At 51.3% G+C, this 12,580-nt stretch overlaps 4 protein-coding genes across 4 annotated transcripts; all 4 read right to left on the bottom strand.

The window, feature by feature from the left end:
• Positions 1 to 45: 45 nt before the first annotated feature.
• NCS57_00965100 (Beta-lactamase domain-containing protein) lies at positions 46 to 1,275 on the bottom strand (the record flags this gene model as incomplete). The annotated part of the gene is made up of 1 exon (XM_053059420.1): positions 46 to 1,275. The coding sequence occupies one exon, from the start codon at positions 1,273 to 1,275 to the stop codon at positions 46 to 48; it is 1,230 nt and encodes a 409-aa protein (XP_052911491.1).
• A 700-nt stretch (positions 1,276 to 1,975) lies between these two features.
• NCS57_00965000 (PNPLA domain-containing protein) lies at positions 1,976 to 5,572 on the bottom strand (the record flags this gene model as incomplete). The annotated part of the gene is made up of 5 exons (XM_053059419.1): positions 1,976 to 4,414; positions 4,466 to 4,500; positions 4,554 to 5,134; positions 5,187 to 5,429; positions 5,478 to 5,572. 5 exons carry the CDS (start codon positions 5,570 to 5,572, stop codon positions 1,976 to 1,978), a joined length of 3,393 nt encoding a protein of 1,130 aa, XP_052911490.1.
• A 1,865-nt stretch (positions 5,573 to 7,437) lies between these two features.
• NCS57_00964900 (uncharacterized protein) lies at positions 7,438 to 7,724 on the bottom strand (the record flags this gene model as incomplete). Its single annotated transcript, XM_053059418.1, has 2 exons — positions 7,438 to 7,485; positions 7,539 to 7,724. 2 exons carry the CDS (start codon positions 7,722 to 7,724, stop codon positions 7,438 to 7,440), a joined length of 234 nt encoding a protein of 77 aa, XP_052911489.1.
• Positions 7,725 to 10,731: 3,007 nt separating this feature from the next.
• On the bottom strand, positions 10,732 to 11,880 carry NCS57_00964800 (uncharacterized protein; the record flags this gene model as incomplete). Its single annotated transcript, XM_053059417.1, has 1 exon — positions 10,732 to 11,880. The coding sequence occupies one exon, from the start codon at positions 11,878 to 11,880 to the stop codon at positions 10,732 to 10,734; it is 1,149 nt and encodes a 382-aa protein (XP_052911488.1).
• Positions 11,881 to 12,580: the final 700 nt, after the last annotated feature.

The following is a 12,580-nucleotide window of genomic DNA, read 5'->3' as shown; positions in this document are numbered from 1 at the left end:
AGTCCTGGGAATGACAAATATTTGCAGACTATGGCTTGGCCTCTTTCATGTCGCTGATATTTGTTTGTCCTCTTTTTGCAGCGCCTTGACAACAGCGGTAGCAAAGTCAATATTCCCAGCAAATATGTCCCACGAATGCTCGGGATATCCTGACTGAACCGCGATGACAGTGTCCAACTTGGGGATAACATAGAGGGATTGGCCATACATTCCAAACCCGGCAAACGCTCCATTCTCCCTCAGCGGACCTCCCTCTGCACCCTTGGCAGGCGTCCACCAGCCCGTTTCGTACCCAAATGTGGGAATAATGTCGTTCCCTCCAGCAGCTCTTGGTCCTTCGCTAGTCTTGGCTTCGGAAATATCCTGAAACCAACCTGCTGGCAAGGCAGGACCTTTGCCTTCTCCCTTGAGGGCGTCTAGGATGAAGCACCCAAAGCGAGCCATGTCAGTCAAGGTGACTGACAGACCTCCATGCCCATCAATCTGCCCCGCCCCGGTTGTTCGCATGTACGCATCGTACTGCATTCCAGCGGGCTCCCAGATTTGACTAGAAATGTACTCCTCCAGCGGCACTTGAGTTGCTCGAGAAATGGCAATCGACAACACGTAAAAGTTGGGGTTGTAGTAGTGAAACTCTTCCCAAGGCTCGGCCACCTTTCTGAACGTACGCAGCCAGCTGAGTACGGCGTTGGTATCCCGCTGAGGATAGAGGTCGGTAGCGTACATTGGGTTTGGGACATCTGGGGGTCGTGCTTCCTCGGAGATTTCGACAACACCAGCAGACATGTTGGCGAGAGCCAGCAAGGGCACGTCCTTCCAGGCAGTGTCCTTCAACTCTTCGACGTGACAGCCAACGGTATCATCGACAGAGAGCTTGCCTTGCTGCTGAGCGATGCCCAGAATAGTCGTCATGAAAGACTTGGTGACTGACTGTATGTCGTTGCGAGACGCAGGCGAGTTTCCATGTCTGTACTCTTCAACCCTGATCACCCCATCTCGAACAACAACGCAGCCAGTCCATCCAAACTCGCGCATAACGCTCTCGAGATTGGCGTTAGGCTTGTCGCTAGTTGTCAAGTCGATGTCCAGAGGTGGTCCCTTGGTGAAGCGTCTCAGGTAGGAGCCATGTCTGATTTGAGTTGTCCGTCCTGGAAATGTCTCTTCACGTAATCTATAGAGAAGAGGGGTGAAGGCTGCACCGGCGGGATCGAGGGAGGAGAGTTGAAAGCTGCCGATCTTGTCGGCTATTGTGAGGGGTGTTTCTGGCGGCGACATGATGTACAGTGAGTGGCTCGATAGTATGGAAGGTTTGAGCTAAGTCTCCTTGTCAATCGAGGATATGTGCGCGGGGGAATAAGTTTCGTATCGGGGTTTAAGTCAGCATCTTCCCAAGTCGGTGGTCTCCTCCGGGAGTTGGCCCGATGAGAGCGGATAATAGCCGAGTAAGACGGGTCCGTTCGGGGGAAGACGGGCCAATCATTCTCGACATCGCTCTTTGACAAAGAGGAAGCGTCGGCCGTGGCTCCCGATGACCAGTATTCCGACTCGGATCAAACCCGAATGGTCGAAGTTGGGGCAGAGATCTTATTAGAGTCAATGAAGCATAGTAACTACGCAGCTCAGTGTCATGCAATTTAATCTTGCCTCAAGATCCGATGAAGGCGCTGTGGTCGCCGTTGCAGGCATTTAACTGTCAATCTAAAAGAAACCCCCCTCTTTTCTCCAACCACAGCGAGTACCGAGAAATAAGCCCGTCGTAACTCCTCAAGTTAAAAACACCCACCCAGTCATTGGCTTGCAAAAAGAAACCACTGAAACGGTCTATCATCATTCCAATTCGAGACTTAAAGAATTTGGTGGGCACGTGTATTGCCTTTGAAAATCTAGCTACCGTCTAATCTTTAACCAAACTCTGAACTCTTGACCACGCTACTCGTCACAACTATCGCCCTTCCAAACATCCATATTCAACCACTCAACGTCTTCCAGGCTCCCCTGCCTCCTCCATCTCCTTTCGGACAACCCCCAACAGCTTCTCAGTCTTCACACGCCGCATATTGTCCTCAGGAAGAGTCTTCATCCGGAACTCTGCCACACGCTCGAGCAGCTTGACCGCTCTACGTCTATGACCCAGCGTGTAGTAGGCCATTCCAAGGTTGTGCTGCACTTCAAGTAGTTGGTAATCTCCGTCCCAGGCCCCAGCTGTCTTCCAGATCTTGGCTGTGCGTCTCAGTATGCTCACAGCTCTGAGAGTTTGTCCGTCTTCCAGAAAGGCTTCTCCTATTTGATTCTGGTATGCGAGTCGTTTTAGCTGGGCGTTGGGACCATCTTCGCCCAAGGAAGGGCCTAGAGCCTCCAATCCCCTTACTCTGGCGGCCGGATCCCCATGGGCCGTTCTTGCGATCATCAGTTCAGTCCCTGCCGACGTCAGTGTAGCATTGGCAACCCATCCACTTTCGACCATCGCGAGTAGGTACTGTGCTAGCTCGACCCCTCTCTGAAGATGAGTGTGACGCACGCTTGTTTTTTCAAGCGCGGAACGCTTGTACAGTAGGTCCTGGACGCTCGATGGCGCTGTCTTGTAGAGTATCTCAATCTCATACTCCAGTCTCTTCATCATCACTATTGTGTCCTGGTCCTCGGAAGCAATTCTGAGATAGTACTGTCGGATAAGCCGGCACGTCCGGCTTTGTTTTGTTCCATCTTCTGCTTCGTAGAGCTTCTGAAGGAGTTCATAAGCCTCAGAAACTTGTGCATTGGCCAGAAGGGCATCCACAAGCCAAGGCCAGGAACTTGCTAGGGCTGGGTGTCCATTCGGCAGCTTGCTCAGTGCATGTGCTATCTTGCGCAGTATGCCAGCGACCTGTTCCGCATCGCACCTGCCCTCGGATACAGCCCTAAGGCTCCAAAGAGCTCGAAAAATTGGGGTGCAATCCTTTTCATATGAACGCGATCGTTCGTGCTTGGCCACAACGTGTTGCAATAGCTCGATGGACTTATCCAACTCCCCCTCTTGAGCATAACTCATAGCAAGCATGCCCTCAAAGTCCAGTCGATCTGGGTCGTCCTCGGGGAGGTGCCCCTTTGCCCAACCCCAGGATTCTCGAAAGCATTCGCCAGCCTCCCTCATGCGACCATCGTCTAGCAAATAGCCACCCAGTTCGCAGCTCAACAGAAACCTCTCTTTGGTCTCAACTTGGTCTCTAGATCGAAGAATCTTGAGTGCGTGAGAGATATACTGTCTCCAGTATGGCTGTTGTCCTGTTCCTGTGTGAAGCGCTGCTGCAAGGTGCTTGTACGCGACCGTGATGGTCTCCAAGGTCAACCCATTTCTCTGTACCCAGATCCTGGTGGCTAGATGCACAAGACTATGCATGTCATAGACTTCGTGGTCTTCTCGTGGAACCAAAAAGGTATAAGAGCAAAGAGTGCCAACCGAGTATGCGAGTTCCTCTTCCAAGTCCCCACGGGGTAGAATTGGGAGCGGGATGTCCTTGGGTTCGATTCTCGAGATAAACCTGAGCAATTTGGCAGCCATTGGGTCGTGCGCAAGGATCTCGTCGAAAGAAACACGCCACGTGGTTGCCACAGCGTTCTGCGATCCACGGTATCGAGTTCGGTCGTGGAATTCGCGACTCAACAGGGAAGTCATTTCCTGCTCGGTGCCTCGCAACAGCTCAAGATACCGAGCTATGGTAACCTTGTTTCGATTCAAGTATGCTGCTGCCTGAGCCATTGCCAGTGGAAGGTATGTCAGCTCTTCCAACAGCTCCGAGACCACAGAGTGATCTGCAAGTAGAAGCTTGCTGTTGATGGACTTTTCCAAGAATTTCAGGGCTTCTGCTGGTTTCATTTCGCCAAGTTCCAGAGGCTCTCCATCAGAAACCTGAAGAGCCACCTCATTCGAGCGGGTGGTAAAGAGGACTCGACCAGCAGGGCTTTGGGGCAGCTGTTCATCGATGCTGAAAGAATGATTGGGACCACCCAGAACCAGGCCCCTCTCATCAGCGTTGTCCACAATGATAAGCCATGGCCCAGACTTCTTGGAACTCAAAAAGTCTCTCAGAATAGCTTTAGAATCCAGACCTTGTTGGAAAATGCTTAGTTCAGTGGCGGCTGTGTTGCAGCTTTGCTCGAAGCTGCTAGCACTCAGTGCGGAGAGCCAAAAGATGGAGTACTCTGGCTTCTCATGTTGAACCCAAAAGGCAAACTCAAGAGCGGTCTGGGTTTTGCCCACCCCTCCGAGCCCAGCCAGTGCGACCCTTTCGCAGGGTTCCTCGCCGAAGAAGGCATCCGAGAGCTTCTTGATGATGGTTTTGCGGCCAACAAAACGCTTGTTCTTCGCGAACGGGAGACAGTACTTGGGCGGTGGCAGAGGGCTGTTTGTGGCTGATTGGATCGCAATGTTGTAAGCCTAGGCATGTGAGTCAAAGGACATCAATAATGGGAAGCATTCTCAACTAACTTGGATTTTCTCGGCAAGTTCTCTTTTGGCACGCTCTACACATCCGTGTTAGCGATGTCTTATCATGAGAAATCCTCTATGTACACACTTTGCTTTGTCTTGAGATTCTTGACACAATTTTCCACCATAGCAGCACTGTCCGCCTTCTCGAGATACACTTGTGTGGCTATCTTGATCTTTCCGCTCTCCTTGTACTCGGAGAGATCAATATCCTGGAGGCCCTGCTCGACGTTGAAGCGAAAGTATCGATGGGCATCACTCAGATCCCGCCATGCCAGGGCGAATCTCTGGGCCGTCAACTCAGTGTTTGTGCTGATATTAACGAGGGTTGTCGAAACAAATTGCCAGAAGTTGTCGCTGATGGATTTCATGCCTGGATTTCCCGTGCCAATGGAAATGAGACATTTAACCAAAGGCTTCAGGTCTTCTGTTTCACGGCCCATGATGTATCTCGCCTCACCAACGACTTCGTCAACCGGGTTGTTGGCACCAAGACCTCCATCGAGGTACTTCATATCATCGATCGTAACGGGCTCGAAGAAGGTACTTGCGGCGGACGTCGCCATGGCAACTTCGACGATGGTAGCATTGCTGGAGGGCTCCTTGGTCGTGTCGTAGCTTCGCAGGCGGCGAGTAGTCGCAGAATGGGCAGAAGTCGCACAGACAAACCTTGGCTAGGATCAGCACCATTCTATGAAGAGTTTAGGGCGAGGGATCTTACACTTTGCAACCCCTTTCAACCTTGTCATTGAACAGCGTTGTTGGGGGCAAGTTCTTGTCATTCAAGACTGCCTCAACCGCAGCTCTGAGCTTCTGAGAGTCGAATCGGGACTGGATATCCCCTCGCAGTGTGATGCTGGACCAGTGCTTCTTGACCTTGAAGACAGATTCGGAAAGCTTGCAATAGGCTGCAATGCACTCAGCCACGTCCATCTCCAGTCGGCCCAGCATAATGGCGATCAATCTGTCCTGTGTCAGCCTGGGGTATCTTTGAACAAATCATCCTTCTTACCCTCCAGTGCTCGTTCCCCCGATCAGGTCAAAGATTTCGCACGGTTTCTTTGCGGGCTGGCCAGCCAACGCCCGTTGGTGGTTCAGATTCCTCATGATGTGATCCAAGATGTACAATGAGGATAAGCCCCGAACACCTCCCCCATCAAAGGAGAGCATTCAGAGGCCGCTCTCGTCGAGTGGATTTGGCCCACCAGCCATGGCAGCCTGCTCCATGACAACAATGAAGACGCAGAATGAGATTTAGAAGCAAGAGATATGATGAATCCTCACAAGTTGAAGACAGAGATGGAGGAGGGGGGGCGCTGAGAAGCGCATATGGGGACTTTGCAAACAAAGAACAGGCACCAATACCAGCTCTGGAACTATGCAACGACTTTTGAGGCACGGCATGGGAAATCACAGGATGGGTGACGGCATATGATAATGAGTACCTCTGAAGTGGTGGTCACTGTGCGACTGGGAAAGTATTCTTTATCAAACGGAGACAAGGATTAGACCCCACAAGGCTTCATGCAATGTTATACATCATTAAACCAGCATCATTCAGCCGTTGTTTGTCTACTAGCTGATACGTGCCGTTTCAGAGGCTTAGGCTCCGGTTAGTTCTCATTGGAAGGCTAATTTCTCTTGGCGCAATAATCTGAAAAGAGACAGCCCGGTTTGCTTCCCTACTCTCCGATTGGGCTCGCTCCCCATCCCTTTCGTATCTTTATCCAACAATACCAAGGCAGGGCGTCCCATGTGGCTTTGTTAATTTCACTAATATCTTTGAATAAGGCATCAGTTGCGGAGCTTGAGTCATCTGAGGGAATTCATTTCCGGCCGCTGACCCTGAAATGCCTTGGGCGACGTCAAGAGCATGAATTCCCTACGTGTCCTGGTAGACTGTCACTTGTAGGGACCATCAAATCATGTTCTAGAAGTTCTGTTTCCAAACCAGAGGTGGCTGGGGTATCAGTGACAGTCCAGTGGAAGCCGCTAACTCGTTATGCATTTTTGTGCATGCAAACGTTAATCCTCCAGCCACCCTTCTTCTTTCAAGCACAAATCCGGGGAGCCCACAGCATATTATAATTTCGTATGTGCATAAAGTTGACGCATCTCACCAACTGCATTGCCGATCTTCCCTGAATAAGTCTATCTTCCCACCCTTGACCCAAATTGGAAGCCACACCTACGATAACGTCGTTCAAGAGTATGGTGGAGTGTCTGCAATGCGACCTGCCCAGGTGTGCGTCTTACACAGTGAACAGGAACTGTGGATGTCTTACCAGCTCTCTGGGAACTACAAGATACATCACATAATAGATAAACGAGGATGACAGTGCCACTTCCTTGGTCAGAGACATACAAGAAATAAGGAGACCTTCTTGGCGGGTTCCCTCCAGACTACATGAAAGGTTCTCCTACGTTTATCTCCAATGTCGCATCTTTCGCAGTACTATCACAAGAGTAGAGGGTCAAGTCGAAGGAGCCAAGTCCATGACTACTACTATGCAGAGCATTAATGCCCCCAAGTGTTCATCCGATCACTCTGGCGATCTCATGCCATTGGCCAGGATAAGTGGTCGTCCACGTTCCACTCCTACCGCTAGCCTCCACCACTCTCACATATCGGGCCCCGTAGATCGACAATACCACCCCGGCTCTGGCCTATACTAACAGAATATCCCAGTCAGACACCCATCTCTTACTCTATTACTCGGAAGGACCATTGGCGTCGCAGGAGACAGTGCAGAAGCTCCAAATTCGTAGGCAGACGAAGCTTGGGAAGTTTGGAAGCTTCGTTCCTTCAATTATCACGAGAACACGAGTTTATTGGCATGAGAGTGGTATTTGTCTAAACTGATACTGTTTGTTCCTCAGTTCCAGGCCAACCCCCAATCATTTTTCATCCCAATGTCCTTCGCTTGGCGTGCCGCAGACGCCTGGTACCGCTGATTCCCGGAAGAAACCCTCTACAGAAGGTCGACACAGTTGAGAAGGGCAATGTTGACAAGAGCGCCCTAGGCAGTTTGGTTAGTATCGACTCACTTACTGGGGAAAAGGGGGTACTCACGACAGGGGCTTCAGTCTTGCAGCAGTAGGCCTCGCCATTGCAGTTCTTGCCGAGGACCTGGACCGCACAGTTGAGGAGGCCGTTGCAGCAGACCTGCTTGGTGTTGGCGTTGCAAGAGCCGCCGGTTCCAGTGGCACAAGCAGAGACAGCCATGGCGAGAGCAGAGGCGATGATGGTGAACTTCATTTTGGTGGTTTGGTCGGGGGGTTGGAAGAAGGCTTGAAAGAAGAGTTGTTTGTGTTGAGAGTGTGGCTGTTGCTGTTGTTTGTTGGCGAGTGTGATGGTTGGAATGAGAGAGAGATCGAGGGGAGAAGACCTCATCTTTATAGTCGACGATGGCCTCCAAATCCATACGATGGCGCCTCAAGCGATGTTTTTGATTCCACGATCCTCTCCCTTTTCCTCGATGAGAGTGATCGTCGTTACGCAGGTGAAGAGAATCCACTCGTGAAGCTGGGGATATCTAGGACCAGATGCTCCCATTGGCTGCTCACTCCTAGCAAGGCGCTGCGGATGCAGACCCTCTATTAGACCCGCTCACGATGCAGTGATCGCCCCGACATCCGCTCCAGGACGGAGAGAGCCCATTTCTCTGGCCAAGAACCAACAAACAAGTAATAGGAAACATAGCCAGGGTGCTAACTCGAGTGTTGGATGGCATGTAGCCGTGCCAAGGAAGATGCATAAGCAGTTATACGAATATTAGAGCCTCCTCGGGTATCAACGTCGCCCCGCGGATCCTCGGCATTTGCTTGTCATCTACAAAATATCAGACGATCGGAACCAAGTTGACGGGTGAAACCTCCTCGCTGAGGGGAATGAAGTCGGCTACTAGACGGACATCACATTCAGATTCGCGACTGAGAGAATAGGGGATCCTCAAGTCAGCCACCTCCACCGGCAGTTATTTGGATTGCCACATAGCTACACGAAGCTGCAGATACAGGTCACAAAAGCCAAGGTAGAATTCAAGGAAATCAAGCAGCATGTGGATTTTCAGTGACATTCCCCAACAAGGTCCCCTTCAGCCACACCGTCAGCAACGGCCAGTTTTTCTCGTCAAGTCGCCTCACCTGGCGCGCGGCAGATGAGAAAAAAAGAGACCAGCGCGAGGGTCGGCCCGCGCCCTGCAAGCCACGGTTGCTTTGCAGGTCGACTCGTGGCCTCTCATCCTCCCCCCCGGCTCCACTTGCAAGGGATTAAACTTGGTCAAATATTGGGGATACGCGCGCGTTCCTGGGGAGAGGGAGCTAAAAAGTTGGTTTTCCCGCGGGCCATCGGGGCCAGCATTTGCCAAATTTGGGGATCGTCAATAACTACCGATATGCCGATGAGAAGCCAACGGCCTAATCACCTATCATAAATCTGCCCTCTACCGCCGGCTCCGCCAGTCGACAGATAGATGCTATATGATCGCCATTATACATGAATAAACTATCATCTCATGTTCTCATTAGGGTTGTAAGAAGCTTGAATACGTCAATCAATGCCTCATGGGGAGATGCGCAGCCCAAAACATGCAGCGAGCGAGCAAAGCCAGCCCCTTGGAGATCTCCCCACGACTCATACTCCCATGTCTAAAACATCATGTGGTCTCGTTGAGGCTGCAGGCGCAGCTAGCCTCACCGTACCAGCTTTCTATGATTGATACCACATCGTACACGACGATGAAGACAGCTGATATTGGTGGCCATTGGATGTCTCAGTCAGCCACCCAACGCGGCCGCAGAATCGATGACGAAGTGCAGGATCGGTGCCGAGCCCGTTTTCTGGGCTGTTTCACTCATTGGAAGGTTGCCCAATAGCCCAATTCTTGGGACGAGGACAGGGGCAATGCCTTGAGTCGGGCGTCTCTGGCCGCGGCTACCAACCAATGCAGAGAGATGTTGGGGCACAGGTAGATCATCGCCGATCGTACCCATCACGGTCTGCCTTTCGGTGACGAGTGACATAGCTACTCTTCCACTCGTGCGTTGTCAGCCAGCCACGTCTCTTGAGGAGAGCCTGATGAAGGATTCACTGCTCTTAGCAGACAAGAGGCAGGAATTGTGAAGGGCACATGACTAGCACTATGCATTATTCATTGTCATAAGACTTATGCAGTATATTATGCATTTGTGTTGCTCAAGGCAAAATACGAGATTGAAGAAGGACAAGTACTAGTACATTGAATCTTGACTTCGCACAACTGAGCGAGCCTGTTGTCACCTTTTTTAGAGGGACCGGTTCAACTCTGTAATTACATATTAGTTTAATTTCCATCCACACAGGGTTGAGGCGCTTAATGAGCATGCTTCATCAATCACAACCCCAGAGATAACAGTATACAACTAACAACACGACTCTCCTGGTTTGGCAACTAAATCTCACTCTAAGTCTTCTATTAATTCTTATTCGTCTCTCTGCTATGTAATATTCAGTGCTGGCGAAAGGGGCAAGCATCATGTGCGGATGTTACCTACCCGGGAGCTGAACAAAGAACACAATTTATCATCAGAAGTAGCAATTGAGAATTGCGAAAAAAGCATATAATAAATAGACCAATAAACTTTGAAGCCATAAGTGTTCCTTAAGGTCATGAGACTATAGTGGTTCTGTGTTATGGTTCTTGACTTGATCTTTAAGAATCACCACTGATCATAAAAATACTAAAAAGCATCGTCAACCTGCTTGAAAGCCCAAAATCGATTCTTGACTTGTGAGCACAGGATAAGGCCCTTGAGCTTCAATGCCGTATACAGATCCGAAAGAAACAAAGTCACCACTAAAACTGAAACGATAAGACATTCTCCTGGTGACTCTCTTTCGTGATTCCCATGATCGTTGATCTCCGGTCTCAGAAAGAGTAGACGATGACATCATGCGCTATTCAGGACCGGGGAGCAACGTGCTGCTGCACGTGTTAGTTGTCTGTCTCACATCCGAATGACCCAGTAGCAGTCACGTGTGGAATTCTGCATTGTCCTTCCGCCTGCCTCTTTCAGCAACAGGCCTTTTTCGCCGTCCCCCCGTCCTCTCCCCCACAAACCGCATCCTTCCGGCTGGCCTCATGTCTGCCTCGAAGGAGCGGGCTTGAAGGCTGAGTAGATCGACAGCCTCATGCGTTTCGTGATAACATTCTCATATATTGCGGTTTAATATCATCCTCAAGGATTGTTGTGCAGCCCCCAGGATTCACCTCTAATCTGGTCATCTACGAGCCCTCTCTTCTTGCCCTGACCCTGTCGACCAAGTCCCTCACAGCCTGGGGATCATTCGGCCCATCGTGCGGCTTCGAGAAGTACGTGGGCTCGAAGGCCCTGCCATTCAACAAGTTGGGATCAGCCCCGTGCTCCAATAGCCACTCTGCATACTCCCAATCCTGCCCTGCACACGCAAACGCAAATGTTGTCAGATTCTCCATCCTCGCGGGTCGAGTCATGTCGAGGAAAGGAACCTTCTTGATGTCATTGACGCCTGCCATCCCGGAGGACAGAATGAACTCAGCCATGGGGCGGCGCACGGAAAAGGCTGTGGTACCGGCCCCTCCCTTCCATTTGACCAGCTCATGTAACGGCATTGCATACGCGGGATCCGCACCGTGAGCCACAAGCAGGGCTACCAGTGTGGGGTCCCCTGTGAGAATGGCATAGCCGAGAACTTTGCTCGAGGCGCGGCGGTTCAAGGGCTTCGAGTCTCCTATGCCGACGTTGTGGTGACTGATCATGGGATCTGCGCCGTGGGATAACAGGAACGTGAGGAGAGGTCTGTTTCCGAGGCTTTCAATGATTGGACTGACCAAGCGATTGTTGTCCATCCAAGAGAATCCGGTCCACAGCTGATTTGGATGCCAGCCAAACTCGACAAACACCTCGAGAAGTGGTATCGAGACTTCTCTGCCTTTGTCAAAGAGGGTCACCACCTTCCCCCGACCACCCGCATACTTCGGCGGGTCGGTCCAAGATCGTAAAAAGACATTGTCGTGCAAGATGGTCCCATGCTTCAATAGGCAGAGTGCGACGTCGGGCTGATTTGCAAAGGACGCCCTCTCAAGACCGTATTGGCGCACTGCCTGGGTCGGGTCGCACTCTTCAAGATAGGATTCGACCTGGGGCAGCCAACCTTGTGCGCATGCAACGTAAAATCCCAACTCCCGCGGGTCTGTCTGGGTGATGACATTGGCGTTGGTGGAGTACTCGGGCCTGGGCAGGCGAGGCGGCAGTGCCGGAAGGTCATCATCGTCTTGAGATGCCAAGCCTGGCTGGGGCGGGTATGCGGCTATCTCCCTCTCCGCACGGCGCCGGTTGGCATTTGCCAGCTCCATCCTGGCGATGTGCTCACGGATGTTGCCGAGGTCCTCCATGGTGGTGTTTCGGATAGACCAGTTGGGGGCGGAGACAGTGACAGGGCCTTCGGAGGAAACGTAGGGTTAATTTGGGTTGCAATTACGGACGAGGAGCTGAAGAGGTAAAGGCAGTGTCTGCGTTGTCGGCCTTGTTAAGTATGCGCATGCAGTGGCTGGAGCGATGAGATGGGTTGAACCCTGGATATTTGGCATTGGCCATGTCGCATCTGAAACGCCCTAGGCCCAAATTCACCCAGTACCTGCATATTCACATTCATGCAAAAATCACCTGTTCCCTGCTCAGAGTTTGTTGCGGTCCACAAGCATGTGGTCAGCACTGCCCGACAAACACTGTTTACCTGTTCTGGGCATGCTTTGCGATATTCAACTTGAAACATGATCTCTTTTTGAGATGATCCGCCTTTGATGAGAGGGGAGAATCTGCCTGGTCCTGTGAAACACAACGGATCAGCTTGTGCACCCTCACGAACTGCCTGCCGGCACAGCCTGTTAATCGTTTTCCGACATGCCATGCTTTCAACTGGAAACATGATCTTCTCCGGATGATCGGCGCGTTTAATGAAGTCGGTAGGGTGCGCCCGCTGTCGATGGCACGTTGTCAAATGATCAGCCCCCGGACCGTGAAAGAGACTAGACCGAAACTTGGATAAATCTGGCGACAACTAGAAATAATCCTTGAACTTCTAAATTCCTTCCA

This window comes from Fusarium keratoplasticum, chromosome 7 (genome assembly GCF_025433545.1).
Source record: "Fusarium keratoplasticum isolate Fu6.1 chromosome 7, whole genome shotgun sequence".
Classification (NCBI taxonomy): Eukaryota; Fungi; Ascomycota; class Sordariomycetes; order Hypocreales; family Nectriaceae; genus Fusarium; species Fusarium keratoplasticum.
Note: the sequence above shows the minus strand (reverse complement) of the source record. Positions and strands in the feature narration are given on the sequence as shown.